At 40.4% G+C, this 18,996-nt stretch overlaps 1 protein-coding gene across 1 annotated transcript; it reads left to right on the top strand.

Annotated features, from left to right (window-relative positions):
* Window positions 1–5,006: 5,006 nt before the first annotated feature.
* On the top strand, window positions 5,007–6,494 carry LOC140750252 (uncharacterized). The gene has a single exon (XM_073083687.1). It carries the CDS (start codon window positions 5,559–5,561, stop codon window positions 6,417–6,419), a length of 861 nt encoding a protein of 286 aa, XP_072939788.1. The 5' UTR covers window positions 5,007–5,558; the 3' UTR covers window positions 6,420–6,494.
* Window positions 6,495–18,996: the final 12,502 nt, after the last annotated feature.

Genomic DNA, 18,996 nt, shown 5'->3' on the forward strand with positions numbered 1-18,996 from the left:
TGTAGTGGCATCTGGGCCCTGGATGCAAAACGTCTGAATATTAAATATTGCTGTTATTACTTTTTGTTTTAATGAAAATAATTGAATCTTTTATCCTAACAATAGCGTGCTATCTTTATGTAATTATAATATATTCATGTAGTCCAAATAAATATTTTAACTTTGGTCATTGTACGTGTTTGTATGAAACATACTCGTAAATGCAATGCAGCGAGTCCCGACGGTTGCAAGAAAGTTTCGCCATCGGGCGAATGTGCGGCGCGACGTGGCGCTGTTCATAAAAGCGCAGTCGCGAAGGTTTGCGGCGAGTATCAAAAGAAAGTCTGGCGCCGCTCGTTTCTTCTAATTCAGCTGCGAGATGTTGCAGCCAATTCGCGGTCGCAAACAGAAATGGCTACGAGCTACGGTTTCCTTTGTGCGGCTCCTTTTGTACTTGATTAAACTTTGTTCCGGTCGGCTCCTTTAAAACTAATACAAACTATAACTTGTTGCGGTTTCTCCTCAATTGCTTAGTTTAAAACAAGCTTTAAGTTTAAATATTGCTGTTGAACATTTATTATATTTTCTCTAATACGTACACTTGTCAAGAAACAAACTCTGTGTATACATATATAGTGAGTACTTCCTTAGAGATTTTATTACCACGTATTACCACGTATCCCCCGACCTGCTTTGTCCGAAAACAATGTCAAATTGAGTATAGAACAGCAGCAACTAAAGCCAATGCCGCCTATCACTAAGCCTATGAAATAACGCAGAGGCATTATTTTGTATCATACATAATTGTATTCCATGGCTATGCTAGACGAGGGAGTGCTAAGTCTACGTTGTATATTTACTTTGAAACCTTCACACAGGACATTTATTAATAACTGCTGGTTCAAACATATGATAATTTTAGGTAGAATTGCGTGTACGGTTTATTTTGCCTAAAAGGGAAGCTAATTCCATGTATCCACAAAGGGCAGAATCGATGGGCTCGCTCATACGTAGGAACCATCGGTGTTATCGGTGGGAGCGAGCGGCGGCGGCAGCGCGCGCCACTGCCGCCCGCGCTCATTAGATGCCACATTACCGCCATCCGCCATTTGCCGCCTCTCCACTCCGCTAATGCAACAATTCGTCACTCGCGCTCAGCTCTAAACATCGCACACGTGATTTCTTGATGATGCTCAAAATTGCTCTCATTTTGGCGTCAATTTGGTTTAGATGATTTTCGGTCCTGTGGTGCCAGATTTACTGCTTCTGTTATATAATATTTATATATCTGTTATATTTTACATTTAACATAATAATTCAATGTTGGTTAAGTTCACAAAATATGACGCAGATCCAGAAAGGAATCGAACAAGCTGATGAATAACACTTTTTGGGATAGAAGTTATTCACCGTTCCATGATCCATCAGACGTGATTTCAAGCAAGGGTGGGAAAATGTTTGACGTTAACATCGGCGACGATAACATGTTCTCGGATGGCATAAAGCAATAGCAGTGGGTCAGGTGTCCCCAGCGCCCCATGGACGACTCTTCGCTCACAATCACGCCGTATCGCGACCTTCGCAAACGTTGTCTATTCTTTTACAGCTCGTTGGGTCCCGTAATGCCCCTTTTATAATAAATATTGAAGCGAAATCGCGGCCCGGGTTAGTATGGAAGTTGCGTCGTTTGTCGCTCCCCACGGCGATGTATGCGCTCAAACAGAAAAATACGCCGGTGATTTTATTGCAAAGCCCATCGCCTTACCCGAGTTTTGTGTTCTGATGACTGCGTAGTGGGCTACTTTGTGATAGCTCCAGAATTTTATACGTATAGAAAAGTACATAGAATTTTAAAATAATAGAACCTTTGTGGTTCCACTACGGATACACTCTCACACTCATTTCTGCTTAATAACAACAATGTTAAGCGCTCCTGTAATATGATTTAAAAGGTGTGGTAAGGGAGATATAATTATCAGAAGTGTATTAACTTGAGCCTCAGGGATAACAACGTTTCTATGGCTAATCCCAGACGGGACTCTTTTAGTATTTAGGGTTGATTACAAATACACATAAGCGGTAGTACCTACTTACCATACAGGACTGAATTTTTCTTTTGCTACATTTATATTATAATTGTAATTCACTTTTGTTTTATTACTCAACGTTTCAGATAAAACCAATTGAACCTTCAATCTCTATATAGTTCATCACAACAAATTAATGTATGAGTACTACGGAAAAGTCAAACTATACAGACAGGGATTTTCATATCACGTGAAACAGAAGCACGACGAAGTTCACGTTCTTCTCAATTAGTTTACGTAGAGAATATCTAAGGCCGACAGGGCCCACTGCGAACTTACGAACTTCAGCCAGTTCGCGAGCAAGTTTCGCGACTCGCCTGCAACGAGATACAGTTCTGAGAAGTTTCTGTAACGAAACTGGATTGTTGAGACTTACGGCTCAGGTGCTCGCCGTGAGCCGTGACCAGTCCTTCGCCAGCTCACCCTCCTCCCCCTCCTCCCCCTCCCCATACCCGTGCACTCCTTTGATCGGCCACTCAAAGGGCATCGCTCATCCGATCGTCAATCAATTACATACGAAACGCGTACGTAAAGTGCACCACGTCGCTAGTGACGTAGCATTCGTGTAACAACGCAGAGGCAGTGTGGTGTGAAGTGAATCACAAGTTGGACGCATTAATTATTGGTTCCTATAAATAATGCGTCAAACTTGAGATTCATATAGATTTACTAAAATCAAAATTAACAGAAAACCACAGAAGTTGGCATGACTTAATTATAAACACATCTCAGTTACTGGTAAAAATATTTCTGTTTGATGAAGTGTCGTGAAGAGTCTTGACCTTCGGAACCTATTACATACGTCGATAAGTACCCAAATGAACCTTAAAGCGGTACCTTATATTAAAATCTAAATCTGAATTTTAAATAACACTACATAAAATTTGAACAAGCAAAGTTATTCAACTGAGAAATATTTCAAAGGCAAGAGTAACGAGTCCCCGAGAGGCGGTTTTTCTTCACCGTCGGAAGCGGACTCGCTTCCCCAATCTGTTCGCAATCTGCCGCCGCCAGATTAATCTTGATACTCCTTTATGACAGCCTTTACGTGATATCCAATGACAGACAGCGTAGGAACACATTTTTGCATTACAAGCTATAATTATCTGAAAGTTCAAAACTAAATACGTTATCAGTAAAGTAATTTTCAGTAAACTATATTCAAAATTGCAGAATATTCACTATTACCTATTAGCAAAATAAATGACGACAAAATCAACTAACTAAGTGAAAAGAAGTAGGTAGGTGTAACTACAGTTTATTGTAGTCTATTAAAACAATAGAGCTTGTTTATTATGATATCATTAGTAAGTTTAAAAGTTTTAAAGTTTAAAGCCATGTATGTAAGAATTATTTATTTATTTATTTATTTTACCACGCCAACAGCTTAACAAACAAAACTTATAAACTATTATATTATACATATATAACTTTTCTATGTATGTAAGCCAATTATAGGCGTGTACAATTTACACATATGACATGTTATTGCTTATTTTAGCGGTTAACATAATATCGAACACAATGCATTCAATTCAAAACTTACAATAGGATCATTGTGACATTGTGGCATTATACTGCATTACGAAGGTCGTTGTCTATAATGAGATAGATATTGTCATTTAATTTGACAGCATGTAAGACATCGCAGATAGCGGGAATGGAGCCACCTTCACCGCCGCCGGTACCATTGATATTTATTTCGGGATTTATTAATTATAATTTTCGAGTATTTCTCCAAAAGTAAAAGACTTATGATGATGGATTCCATCAAGTTGATGATCCCCGATGTTATGGTATGGTAGTTTTCTTCGCGGTCATTGCAGTTTCGAGAACAGAATACGCTAACAATAAAGGGAATCCTTGCCTGTGCTAATAAGCGACTACAAGGGGGCTTCCGGGATTGCGGACATCAAGAGTCGAACCTAAAACCGCGTAGCCATCGGTCCCCGGAAGGACTTTTTATCAATCATCTTTAAATCAAATGACACAAAAAAAAGATCTTAGATGGTAATCCGAAAATTCTCGAAATATCAAATATTATAATGAAAGAATTACTTCCCAAGGCTAGTTGACAATCTGTAATGTTTGATCACAATGAGTGACAGGTTCGTTTATTACCTCAATCGTCAGCGTAGAGGCACGTAGACACCACGGCAGTACGGCAGACCTGCGGGTCACCGACTGCCGAGTGCCGCGTGTCACTCGCCTCGGCGCGCCGTATCTCGTCTTCTCGCAAGTCTAGACTGTCGATTGCTCGCCGATAAAATTAACTTTGGTATGGAAATTGTAGAATAAAGTTTGTTATATTATGTTTAGCAAATCCTACTATCCTACTTCCTGTCCAACTAATTCTACTAATGTTATAAAGAGGAACGTTTGTAAGGATTACCTCAGATAAAGAAATTGCACAAGAATTTGAAACTTTTTTCTCGAATATACCATTTAATACTACTAATTTATTAAAATCATCCCCAATTAAAGCAGTGACCATCCTTAAAGAGAATTTAAGTCAGTGTCACATTAAATTTAAATTTAGACATATTTTAATGAATGACATATTAAAAGCTTTTAAAGAATTAACTGTTAAAAATACAGAGGACATTTGGGGAATGTCAGTAAAAGTTTGTAAATCAATCATTAAAACTTTAGCTCCCTACTTAGTCACATTTTTAATATGTGTGTTGATCAGGACTGTTTCCCTGATTTAATGAAACATAGCAAAATAATTCCATTGTTTAAGGCAGGTGATACTAAAGATCCCAACAATTATAGACCCATCTCAGTACTGCCTGTTCTAAGTAAAATTTTTGAAAAGATCCTCTTACACCAAATGTTGCTTCATTTTAAACTAAATAATCTTTTACACCAAAAGCAATTTGGCTTTACTAAAGGCCGTTGTGGGTATCTTACATTATTATTATTATAATATTTATTTATTTTACACTTAACATTTCACATTATTATATTTCATATATTTATTATATATATACTATTTACCTATTTACATAACACTGACATGCACTACACATTCACATACATACATACATTCATAACACATTCACAATTATAAAATAAATTAAATGGACAGGCATCGCCGCGCGACACTAAGTAGTTAAGAAGACACTGCACGGTGCCGTATAGCTATAGACATAGGCGCGAGCGCATCACCGCGCTCGCCACGCCGCCTCGCCGGCCTCGCCAGTCGACCCAATACCGTCCGACGCGTTACCTGTGCCACTCGCTATTCGCTTTTATATGTTCGCTTCGCGCGCGTATTTATTGTTAATATTGTTTCTTGTGCCTAAGACTTTCTCTCGCTATCGCTTCTCTTTCCTTCTATTTTTGTGATTACTGTGTATGTGTGGAACTGAATAAACTGTGTTTTCTATCGTTTGTGGACTTATATATTTCTTAGAACTATTAGTAGATAACACCATCATTCACCATCCCACGCTACAAATTGGTGACCCCGCACAAACACGTGCTAAAATGTCCAGTGATAGCGGATCCGACACAGCGCGCTCACAAGTGAACACACGGCCACGTCGTCCTATCAAGATGGCGGAGCGCGTGAAGACGACCGAGACCAACGCGATTCACGTAAAGATACCACCATTCTGGCCAGAGAAACCCACGATATGGTTTGCCCAAGTAGAGGGTCAATTTAAGATCGCCAATATAGTGGACGATGAAACAAAGTTTCACCACGTGTTCGGTAACCTGGATCGGCAGTACGCCGGGGAAATCGAGGACATCCTCACCGGGCCGCCTAGCTATGAAAGATTGAAGAGTGAACTAATAAAAAGACTCTCAGTGTCGCGTGAAAATAAAGTTATGCAACTTTTAATGCACGAACAACTTGGCTCACGGAAACCGTCACAATTCCTCCGACACCTCCAACATCTCGCCGGCCCCGGCATGCCACATGACGTCCTGCGCACTATATGGACTAGCCGTCTACCATCGGCCATGCAACCCATAGTCGCATCCCAAGCCACCCTCTGCCTCGACGGTCTAGCTGATCTCGCAGACAGAATATACGACCTCGGCACCCCAGCATGTCAAGTAGCAGCTACATCATCGATAACCACAGCCCCCATGGACTTTTTAATGCGTGAGATAGCCGATCTGAAAAAACAGGTCAGTGAATTGACCATACAGGTCAACCGATCGCGGCCCAGACATCGAGAGATGGGACAACAACACCGATCACGCTCACGGTCACAGCGGTCACTCTCAAGCTACCGCCGGTACCCCATTTGTTGGTACCACCAAAAACATGGGGCCCACGCAAAGAAATGCATTAAACCGTGCGACTTCATGGCGGGAAACTCCCAAGGCAATCAGTAATGGCGACAAGTGATTGCCACGCATCAACGGGTCGCCTTTTCATCACCGACCGCACCCTAGGAGTGGAGTTCCTGGTCGACACAGGAAGCGATCTGTGCGTCTTCCCTCGATCGGAGCTCCGGCAGCAACGCGCGAAGACCGACTATCAATTGTGTGCGGCTAACGGTACCCCTATAGACACTTATGGTTATCTTGAGCTTAAACTCAATTTAGGACTCCGTAGAGATTATGTGTGGCGCTTTGTCGTGGCCGATGTCACAAAGGCAATTATTGGCGTTGATTTTTTGTCACATTATAAGTTAATTGTAGATATAAGTAATAAACGCCTAGTCGATAGTTTAACAAATGCATCAACTGTAGCCACTATCGATGCAACAGGTAGATTAATATATAGTGTTAAGGTTTTGTCTGTTTGTACCAAATATAAAAATTTATTGTCAAAATTTCAGAGTGTCGTGCGGCCTGCAGGTACACCACATACACCTAAACACAACACTATACATCACATCCGCACCACTCCAGGTCCTCCAGTGTCATGTGCACCTCGGCGCCTCACACCTGATAAACTGAAAATTGCCAAGTCAGAGTTCGAGTGTATGTTAGCGAATGGGACTGCTCGACCATCTGAGAGTCCCTGGTCGTCGCCCCTCCACCTAGCCCCCAAAAAGGACAACGGCTGGCGTCCGTGCGGCGACTACAGGATGCTCAACTCCAGGACCATCCCTGATAGGTACCCCATTCGGCACATCCATGATTTTGCTCACAATTTATCTGGTTGTAAGATCTTTTCCACTATCGACTTAGTTAAAGCTTACAATCAGATACCAGTATTTCAGGATGACATCCAAAAAACGGCAATCACTACACCGTTTGGACTCTTCGAGTTTCCGTTTATGACGTTTGGTCTGCGGAACGCTGGTCAAACATTCCAAAGGTTTGTTGACGAAATGACTCGGGGCCTAGAATTTTGTTATCCGTACCTAGACGATTTCTTGGTATTTTCCAAAGACGAATCAGAGCACGAGGAACACCTTCGTCAACTCTTCACCAGGATGGAGGAATACGGTGTACTCATCAACACCGCCAAGTGCGTCTTCGGCGAACGAGAGGTAACATTTCTAGGCTACCACATCTCCGAGCGCGGCACCAAGCCTTTGGAAAGTAAGGTGCTGGCCATCAAGGAGTTTCCACTTCCTAAAACAGCAAGGCAATTACGCAGATTTCTGGGCATGGTAAATTTCTACCGTAGGTTTATTCCACATGCCGCCCAAATCCAAGCACCGTTGAACTCCTTGTTGACCGGTTCCATCAGAGCTTCGCAGCCCGTCGACATACACGGCGACTCGTTGAGAGCATTCGAGGAGTGCAAGGAGAGCTTGTGCAATGCAGCAATGCTTGCACATCCAGACTCCTCCTTAGAACTAGGGTTGGTTACAGACGCCTCCGATACTGCCATCGGAGGAGTCCTACAACAACGTAGGAATGGTCACTGGGAGCCTCTAGCATTTTTCTCACGCAAGTTGAGTCCGTCACAAACCAAATATTCACCATACGACCGTGAACTCCTTGCCATCTATGAGAATATAAAATATTTTCGACACATGCTAGAGGCTACTCATTTTACTATTTATACAGACCATAAGCCGTTGTGCTTTGCGTTCCACGAACGTAAACATAATTGCACACCGCGTCAATTTAGACATCTGGATTTTATAGCACAATTCACAACGGACATTAAACACATATCTGGTAAGGACAACATCGTTGCTGACACGCTCTCTCGCATAGACGAACTGTCATTGCCAGTTAACTTAGAAGAGCTTGCCCGAGAACAACTGACAGACCCGGAACTAACTGAGTACCTATCAGGCGATAGTTCACTTCGCCTTGAACGGATGAGTATTCCTGGGTGCCGCACGGAATTGTACTGCGACGTCAGTACACCGACGCCCAGACCTTTCGTCCCCAAAAATCTTCGTCAACAGGTATTTAATTGCCTTCACTCACTCAGTCATCCCGGTCCCAACGTTTCCACCAAGCTCGTCGCGCAGCGCTTTGTTTGGCCTCTCATGCGTAAGCAATGCCGTGAGTGGTCCAGGTCATGTTTGAGTTGCCAGCGCACCAAGGTAAACAGACATGTCACATCACCTTTCGGTACATACGATTTGCCTTCGGCGCGTTTCAGACATGTCCACCTGGATCTGATCGGCCCATTACCACCTAGCGGAAACTTTCGATATTGTCTCACAGCCGTCGATCGCTTTACGCGATGGCCGGAAGCTATACCGCTTACCGAAATCACAGCTGAGACGGTAGCCAAAGCGTTCATAAGCTGTTGGGTGTCGCGATTCGGTTGCCCCACGGACATTGTAACCGACCGCGGCAGACAATTCGAATCAGCTTTGTTCCAGCAATTGTCCCAGTCCATCGGTTTCCATCACCGTAAGACTACCGCGTACCACCCACAGTGCAACGGCTTGGTGGAACGATTCCACCGACAGTTGAAGGCAGCTATTACCTGTCACGCCGACGTAAGATGGACCGAATCCTTACCCTATGTTCTTCTCGGCATTAGGAGCGCCTTTAAAGAAGATCTTAACTCTTCTTCCGCTGAGTTAGTCTATGGTGAGCCACTCAGACTCCCCGGCGAATTTTTCGGTCACAATGTGCCAAATTATACGACCGACATCACAGACTTCTCGGCGCGCATGAAGTCCTTTGCCGAGAAGCTACATCCCGTCCCAACCCAACACCATTCAAAGAACAAAATCTTCGTGTATAAAGACCTTGCCACTTGTAGTCACGTATTCCTAAGGGAAGAAGTGTTACGTGGTTCACTTCAACCGGCCTACACGGGACCACACAAAGTTCTGAAGAGAGGTGCTAAGACCTTCAGAATTCAAATAAAAGGGAAAGACGTCACAGTAAGCATAGACCGATTAAAGCCAGCCTACTTGCTGTTTGACGATTCAAACGCCCAAGCAAGCTCAGATTTTCCTTCCGATCCTCCTTCTGAACCCGATCCTCAACCTCCTATCCCAATTCCCCAAGACTCCTTTCATACAAAGACGACACGCTCAGGAAGACAGGTACGCTTCCCTGATTATTATCGCCCGTAGACACGGTCTCTGGAGGGGAGTGTTGTGGGTATCTTACATTATTATTATTATAATATTTATTTATTTTACACTTAACATTTCACATTATTATATTTCATATATTTATTATATATATACTATTTACCTATTTACATAACACTGACATGCACTACACATTCACATACATACATACATTCATAACACATTCACAATTATAAAATAAATTAAATGGACAGGCATCGCCGCGCGACACTAAGTAGTTAAGAAGACACTGCACGGTGCCGTATAGCTATAGACATAGGCGCGAGCGCATCACCGCGCTCGCCACGCCGCCTCGCCGGCCTCGCCAGTCGACCCAATACCGTCCGACGCGTTACCTGTGCCACTCGCTATTCGCTTTTATATGTTCGCTTCGCGCGCGTATTTATTGTTAATATTGTTTCTTGTGCCTAAGACTTTCTCTCGCTATCGCTTCTCTTTCCTTCTATTTTTGTGTATACTGTGTATGTGTGGAACTGAATAAACTGTGTTTTCTATCGTTTGTGGACTTATATATTTCTTAGAACTATTAGTAGATAACACCATCATTCACCATCCCACGCTACAGCCGTTGTACCACAGATGCTGGTGTTCAATTGCTGCGACATATTTTTGACTGTTGGGAACAAACACATGATGCTATAGGTATTTTGTCTTGTAACTTGTCTAAAGCTTTTGATTGTGTTGATCATAAAACCTTATTGTTAAAATTACAATATTATGGTATACAGGGAAATTCTCTAAAGTTGATAAATTCTTATTTAAACAATAGAGTCCAACGAGTGCAAGTAAATGGAGCATTATCAGCAGGTTCTAATATTAAAATAGGTGTACCTCAGGGCTCCATCCTAGGTCCGTTTCTATTTTTAGTTTATATAAATGATTTGCCAACCATTACGTTACGTAAAGAACCTATTTTGAATAAAAAAATAGATTTGATTTGACGGATGGAAGTATTCTTGTGGTCTTCCGCACTTCCTACACAAAGGTAATGGGATTTTTGTCTTAGTAAAGGTATTAACTAAAAGTCTGAGTATTTTAGTCATAATGGCTGTAATGGCCTTGGATAAAGAGGCCAATACCAAAACTCAACTCAATGGTCATACATCCAGCACGACTTTGTGAAGATCGTTATGGAAAATGATCAATAGATACCTACTTAAAATCTTACCTATACACTTTCAAGTATAAAAGGTCGCCCATACCTGATTTAGTAAATATTTCCTTTCTTAAAAATGAAGTTGTATAAATCATAAAATATTCGATAGCAAACCATATTTTCCAAAACTGTAACTATGACTTATTTCAATTATTTGGCAGGGCGCGAACCTTCTCTAACAGAGCAAATCAATTTCACAATTTCAATGTAAGTTTCTTGTTCAGCTGAAGATTCCAGCTGCCGTAACGATTCATATTATTAATTGTTAGTAAGTCTCCGTGAATAATATCGCCAGTAAACATAAAGCTATAGAGGACCTTAAAATATTTTTTAATAAATATATCCACAACTATTAAGTTGTGCGCCACATGTCTCTACGCCATTATTAAAGCTTAATAATATTTGAAATCGGTTATTTGCTCATTTAAGACTATATAATATTATATATTTACCTAATTCATTCGAAGGGTAACAGTGAAACGCGTAATATTGTATAGGTACTCGTATACTCGTATTAACTAAGTTATCAACAATTATCATATTTTATAAAAAAAAGAAGCGTGGTAATATAATTAAATAGTAATCCGTTTATTAGTATTCGATTAGAATCAGAATATATAATAAATAAATTGAACTGGCTCCGTTTTGTAGTGACACCAAATTAAAATTGGCCGGCGGCGCGCGTCACTCGGACCTTATTAAATCACCGCCCGTCGCCCTCGCTCTATATTAAACACATAAAAATGCCAATAAAGGCGATCGACGCAAGCTGTTTTGTTTAAGCGGCCGGCCCTCGGAGCTCGTAGCGATATATGTGGAGACCTATTCGAGAAATTGTACAGCAAAGCCTGCAGGAGGGACGAATAAAACCGAATATGTGTAAGTCCTGGTCTACAAAATACCTCAACCCGACTTACAAAAAACACATAATGCACACAAGTTAAATTTAAGCTGCATTTTATAATTATTTCTTCGCCTTTTTAACTTCTTAACATCTCTAAGGCTAAAAAATGTGAAATTTAGTTTTGTAATTAATGCACCCTTCAACTCGTATCACACACAGTGATAACTCATTAACGTGATGCAGCCCGTGGATCGTTTTATCCTGTACCCTTACCAGGAGTTTTTAAGTTTCGACAAATATGACTGTTTTGGTATTTGTTTACGTATTGGCCCATACGATTTCCTAGTTCTGACACGATCCGCTAGGGGCGCTGATTGGAATTTGTATGGGCAAATACGTAAACAAATACCAAAACAGTCATATTTCTCGAAACGTAAAAATTCCTGGTAAGGGTACTGATATCGAGAGCTCTGTTCCTGTTATGTTCTATGGGGTGGAAGCCCATGCAATCAGTTGCAAGAAGCGGGCGAGGCGCGGGGACGGGCCGATTAGCTGCGGATCCCCGCCGCCGAGCGGACACATGAATGACAAATTAACGGCCGCCCCGTGTTGTAATCGATCATCTTAGAGTGCGATCCGTTTCTATATTTGTAACTATAGCCGTAAACTGAGCTATATCTCACGCAAAAAATATTTAATTTAGATATCTTTGGTGTGCATTCTTTTATTAATGCAATACAATTGTACGCATTACATGTACTGTATTTACCAGAAACGCTTAATACCTACCTCCGTAATACTTAGAAGTTTTTGCACACATAAGTTTTCCCACCTTCATTATTAATACCGTTAAGAATACTAGCTAACGGTTACTCAGTAGGTAAATCATTATGTATCAGTAAGTGATAGAAAGAAACTATCATTTTATAAATAAATAATATACATAATAATATATGACAGTATAGTCCACCCCGCTGCCGCCCTGTTGCCGCCCCGCAGCCGCCCCGTAGCCGCCCCGTCGCCGCACCGCGCGATCCGAGGTGTCGATAGTCGCGTAATTTCCGTTTTCAGTCACCACCGCGGAAATAAATTGCTTCGAGTAATGATGGTTCTGACTAAATTTTCATATACATAATAGGGGTATAAAATATATTTTGATGATTATAATTTTTATATAACTGTAATACCGATGTTGAGGGACCTATGATTTTGCAAAACTTCTACTTTTGTAATATCATAAAAATAAATTTTATTTTATAGTATAATGTAAGAACCTAAAAGTATCTGTCTATAAAGAACCACGGATACAAGTTAATGGATGTTGACGGGAGTTTATCACGAAATAGTATGATATCGCACGCAATACACAATAAATTAGTATAAATCCACTAAAAGCTCATATCACACAGCTCTAGAGGCTTTTGGGAACAATTTGTTATTCGAAAAGCGCGTTATCGCGACACGTCAGTGTGCTCACTGCTGCACTATCTAAACACTATCAACTGAACACATGACCCAAAATAGCACATAGTTTACTGAGTTACAAGATATCTACTTAATGACGCGCTATAACCTTTTTCATAAAGTTATACTTCTTTTGGTGCGTTTGAAAAAAATGGAAGAATATTTTTTACAATGCGCACACACGGCGACATATAAAAACAACACCTTAAAATTTTGCAGAAAAGGATCTGTACCAAACCCAATAGGATTTTCACCAAAATACTTTTTAGTTGCAACCTTTATCAGTTGCAATTTTATTATCTCACAACTAAATTTAGGCCACTTCAAGTTATTTTACTTTTAACTGGCTACGTTCAGTTTGCATGTAACAAGTTCAGTCAATTAGGTACAATTACTGAGGCTAAGTTTAGTTCAACAACTAACTTTAGTGTTATCCAGATAAGTTTAGTTTGAGCATAACTAACTTTAATCAGATACAACTATAATTACTTAACACATTTAGGCCACTCCACACGATCTCCAGAAGACACCGTTCGAGATGATCAAGGAATATTTATTTTGTTTTTTAATAATCACAAAAACGAAGTATGACTTCTTATGAACGTACAGTACATAAGCGTCACACACACTTCTTATCGAACGTAATAGTGTTTCCGTTATTATTCTATTGAAATATATTAACTACCAGATATGCATTATCGAGATCCTCGATGGTAGGCATCGATATCATAGGCATAGAATGTAATATTATAATATAACATAAAGATCGTGAGTATAGAGGAGATAAATGAATAATGGGGGATTTGGGTCACGATAGATACCGCGAGATTACCGTTATAAATGTAATACATTTTAAATACGTAGTACGTTCGCGCGCTGAACAGGAAATTTCATGTTGAGATTATCTCGCGCGCCAGTCGAGCCCTCTGGCGGCCGCCTGCGGCACGTTGCAGAAACAAACGTATATAAAAGTATAGTATACTTTGCGTTCGTTATCTTTCGCGTACGTAATGTCCCCGGTATCGGTTCGCATAAGCATAAATGAATTGATCGGTTTACCTGTAACCTGCAAATTAAAGAAAAAGCGTAATTTCGGATTTAAACGTGTGTGCAGCATATAACGGCCATATACCTAAATCCAAATTGTAATATTTTTTTCTATTAAAAAGTGATAATGGTATTCCTCCCTGTCCCTATTGCATGGCGTTGTACAGGCCCCACGCACACAAAATTACAGTGGGTAAGTACCCCAGATTATGCTGTAATTCCTGGTGTGATAATGTCGCTCTTATCCTCAAGTCACCGCTAGCAATTATAATATTTCTATGAAACATGGTCGTTATAGCAAAATGAATATTAGGGAAGACGGTAGTGTCTCGTACTTGCACTGTTCAAATCCGGCTGTTTTAGTGTTCATTTACATTTACAGACACTGAGCGTGTCAGACGCGTGCCGGGGCAAACTGAAGACGTATTATCTTTTACAGCCACGCAGCCGCGCAGAATGAAGCTTGTATAGAAAAATCAAAATATTGTATAGAAAAATATGAAAAGAAATAGGAACTCCGAATAAATAACAAGAAGGACAATAATATTATATGTAAGGTTAGTAGGTATAAACTGCAAAATTATTGAACTACTTATATATTATTATGAGAGCAATAAATTACATGTAATACCACACCGGGCAAAATATGCAAATATCTTCCCGTGGGAAGATGCGTGTTGAGAGGACACGTGGCGCCTTGCGAGCGCCCGCCAAGGCCTGCCTGTCTAATTTTGTCTATAGATATTTAATGTCACATTGCTACATGGTAGTAGTCGATTGTGGTCGAGTGTTCCTGAATGTAGGTATGTGTGTGGAGAAAATAGATGATGGTAGAATACTCAAAACACTTACTCATACTTGAAGTAAGAGAGGAACTATTTTATTTCCCCAAATTACTTAATATGTGAACAATTTTTAATTGAATAATATTCAAATAGAAAGCATATAATATTTCAAATAGAAAAACTCAATCCGTCCTAAAATGCAGGTTTCGTATCATCAGCGTATGTATGCTATACCTAAGAGCTATTATTTGTAGTGCTGGTATGTATAGTTGAATAGTAAACATACAGAATTGCAATAGTATAATGGCGATTAAAATATGAAGAAATGGACTCACCCTAGCGGGTCTCGCGACGGGCGCGGGCGGCGCGGCGGCGGACGGCGCGCCCGGCGCCGGCGTGCGGCAGCGACGACCCTCCTCTGTAACAAGGAAACTACCGTCATTCACCTCAGCTAATGATCTTCTTCTCATTTAATTTAAAATATGCAATGAACAAAATAATGCAATAACACAACAATAATTAAAATTTCACAATCGAACCCGTAAACACCGATCACATGACGAAAGTAATAATAAGGTGTAACAAAACTTACATAATTAAAAACAGTACCTTATGACACGTTGATGTCTAACAAACGACTAATCTATAAAAGTATTTGTGGATAGATTTCGCTACACGCATTAATTAATACCCACTTACGGAATGTGTTACGTTCATCATCAACAACCCATTACTGTCCCACTGCTGGGCAATAGTCCACCGCGCTTGCCAAGTGCGTATTGGTAGACTTCACATACCATTGAGATTTTTTTTTATAAAAGTCTCAGATATGCAGGTTTCTTCACGATGTTTTCCTTCACCGTTTTGCAAGTGATAATTAATTTATAATACGCACATAACTTTGAAAAATCCGAGGTGCGTGCCTGGGATTTGAACCTCGGACCCCTCGATCGAGAGGCCGAGTTTCTTAACCACTAGGCTATCACTGTTTGTGTGTGTGAATGTGTTACGTTACGAGGTATTTATACTAGAAATAATAATAACTAATAATCCTACGTTCTACTTTTGCTGAAATCCGTGGAATATACTTACTTCCTTCTTTTCTTTTTCTTCCTGCCTTTATTCTCAAGTAACATAATGTGTTTTTAAAACACTACTTATTTATTTACTATCAATTCTCTTCCACGAATTTTCGTTAATATCGATAAAGTATTTATTTACGAAACATGTCGAAGTTTTAATTTCAAAAAGGTTTCTATAATGCATAGTTTCTGCAAGTAAGTAGGTAAAGTCCGCGCTAAACTGCTAGTCCGCTCCGAATATATGTAGAAACGAGTCGGCATCCGTCCGCTGCCCGCTCTCGCCCACGGGTACATAGCTGCAATAGTTTGCCCTTACATTACAGAGTAAACCTGCGCGCAACAACTTCAGAGCGGACTAGAAGTTTGTCGTGGTCTATACCTGCAAATTGAAATAAGAACAAGACGAGAGCGTGACTCACCGCGCGGAGGTTTCGCCGGCGTCGGGTCCGGGGTGAGCGCGCGGCGGCGCGGCGGCTCGGCGGGCAGCGCCAGCAGCTGCCGGTACAGCTCCAGCTCGTGGTAGAACTCGGGCGAGGCGGGCGGCGGCGGCGCGCGCGCGGGCTCGGGCGCGCCCGCCGCGTCCGCCGCCACCTCCGCCGTCAGCCCGTTGAGCACGAGGCGCCGCGCGCACATCCGCGCCGCCGCGCGCCGCTCAGCGCCCGCGCGCGCGCCGCGCCGCCGCCATGCCGCGCCCGCCCCGCCCGCCGCCGCGCTCGCCGCCCGCTGCCCCGCTCGAGGCCCGTCGCTGCGCTCGCTGGCCGCGGACGTCGCGCCACGCCCCGGATTTCGTTCTCGTTGACAAATCGTCACGTCTCACAAACTTTTGATGGATTGAACTGATCCCGATTCGCGACTATGGATATTTCGTTACTTCGAAAGTGCTATCTTCCAACTCAAATGATTAGACGGGTACGAAAGAGTTACACTATTCTCTGCCCCTGAGATGTTACATCCCGGGTGTCGAAAGTCACTCGATATTTTACAGTCACGTTTAGTTCAACGATATCGTAACAAATATCGTAACAGTTCAAAACATTAGCGTAAGTACTTATAAAGTAAATCAAACTATATCTACCTAAAAAACGCAGAAATTATCCGTATTTTTTCACATTTTAAAATATTAGCAAAAACTTCTCACGTAAATTTCATAATAACGTCATAGATATACGTATACTTATTTATATTCACCATATAGATACTTATCTATGATATTCACTTTGTGAATAGTTTTTGTGACATTTTTTTCTGAGCGTGTGGCAGAGGCATCATTGGTCATAGTGTTGCTAGGTTGTTAAAACTGCGTAAGAAATGGAAAATTGTGACGACTATAGGTATATTTTATCAACATTTAAAGTATGGTTACGAATATTTAATAACATTTTAACAGTCTTAATAATTATAATCTTATTTTTATCAAATGAGCCTAAAAACTACAAGCTTTTTACCTAGTGATATTAAAAAGTCGTTCGTCGCTGACAACAGTGACAGTTTTCGAAAACCGCCACATGCATAAGCATAACCCTGTAGCCGTTCCTACCCTGTACCTACCTATCTAAAGGTCTGGGAAGTAATGTGTGGGTACGCGCGATAGGACTCACTTTTAAATATAGTACATGTATTATTGTATCAAAACTTAAATACCTAGGTAGTTAATAGCTTTTTTTATAATATAGGAGTAGCAGACGAGCATGCAGTCCACCTGATGGTACGTGACTACTGGACTGGTGACCATGGATATCTGTAATCAACCCCAGATAGGATTAGATATTCCTACCTGAGGTCGGCCACAGTTACGCCGCTACCCCTGAGGACTAAGCTGGATCGCTTCGGAAAAGTAAATCTCCGTTACCACACCCTTCAAAACGGAACACTGCTGTTATTAGGCAGAAATAGGTGTAGCGGTGGTACCGCCGATGTCGAACCACAAAGGGTCCTACCACCTTCAATAGATGTTGTAGCTCATGTAAATGTTGTAGCTAAAGGATAGAATTTTATTCCGAAATGCAGAATTAGTATAAAAATTACGTACAAAGAACTCCACGCTATTATAACAGTAGAATATCCTAATAAAAACGTGTTAAAAATAAATTATTCAGTGTATATTAATCGTCGCAAAAAATATCGTCGTTTAAGAACAACCATGTTTAAAGTGGTAGTCTAAAATCGTCTAAAACCCAGGACGGTTTAAAAAAATGTCCAGTTTCTATCAAGTTCTAGTCTTTTTTAATCTACTCATAAAACTCGGTTTGATATAATAACTATACTTACAATTTTCGTATACTTTTTTGTTATAGGTAGGTACTGTATTTGTTTGTACACAATTAGGTATTCTTTGAGAGCTAATGTCAATATTACGTTGGCGCGCAAATTCCCTTCAGTCATCATCAGCTGTTTTTAACGCACTAAAATAATTATAAGTATTGTATTAAGTACGTTCAAAAGTATTGAAGTTTCTGTCAATTTTTTAAATAATTAAGTTGATACCTTTTTGAGTTTTGTTTGCAAGGAGGTACTTACGCGCTAATTTAAAACAATATAATCTTAGAAATCCTGACATGTGTGTGGAATAGTGCTTGGAAATATTTTAAACATAATTCTTATCCACATTTTTATATAGTGCTATAATATTTTAGCACCTTATAGAAACTATTAAAGTATTCCTAGAAAGGCAATTTTAAGGAAGGCACTAAATGCACTTTTAATTTTTTTTACAAGCGGTTCAACTCATTGAAAATTATTTTTAGAAGCTTGAAATTTTTGATAGTAGGAATCTTATCACAAATACAAATAGAAATGGACATCAGTGAATTTTTATTAAAAATGAAATATTATTACTACTTTAAGTTAACATTAGTAATTTACACTTAGTAATTTACAATCCATATAATTTTAGATTATTCTATTTGAGATAACACAATCCAAACAGCTACAAGTATAAGTGAATACCGACTGCACGTAATTTTTTTTTTTTTTGAAGTTTGTGTATAAAAAGTAAAACATAATACCTAATTGTAAATGTCCACAAAATCTGTTAAAAGATACGTGTAATGAGAGAGCGA

Source organism: Epargyreus clarus, unplaced genomic scaffold (genome assembly GCF_041222505.1).
Source record: "Epargyreus clarus isolate Ecla_fem2 unplaced genomic scaffold, WU_Ecla_fem_2.2 ptg000019l, whole genome shotgun sequence".
NCBI classification, from domain to species: domain Eukaryota; kingdom Metazoa; phylum Arthropoda; class Insecta; order Lepidoptera; family Hesperiidae; genus Epargyreus; species Epargyreus clarus.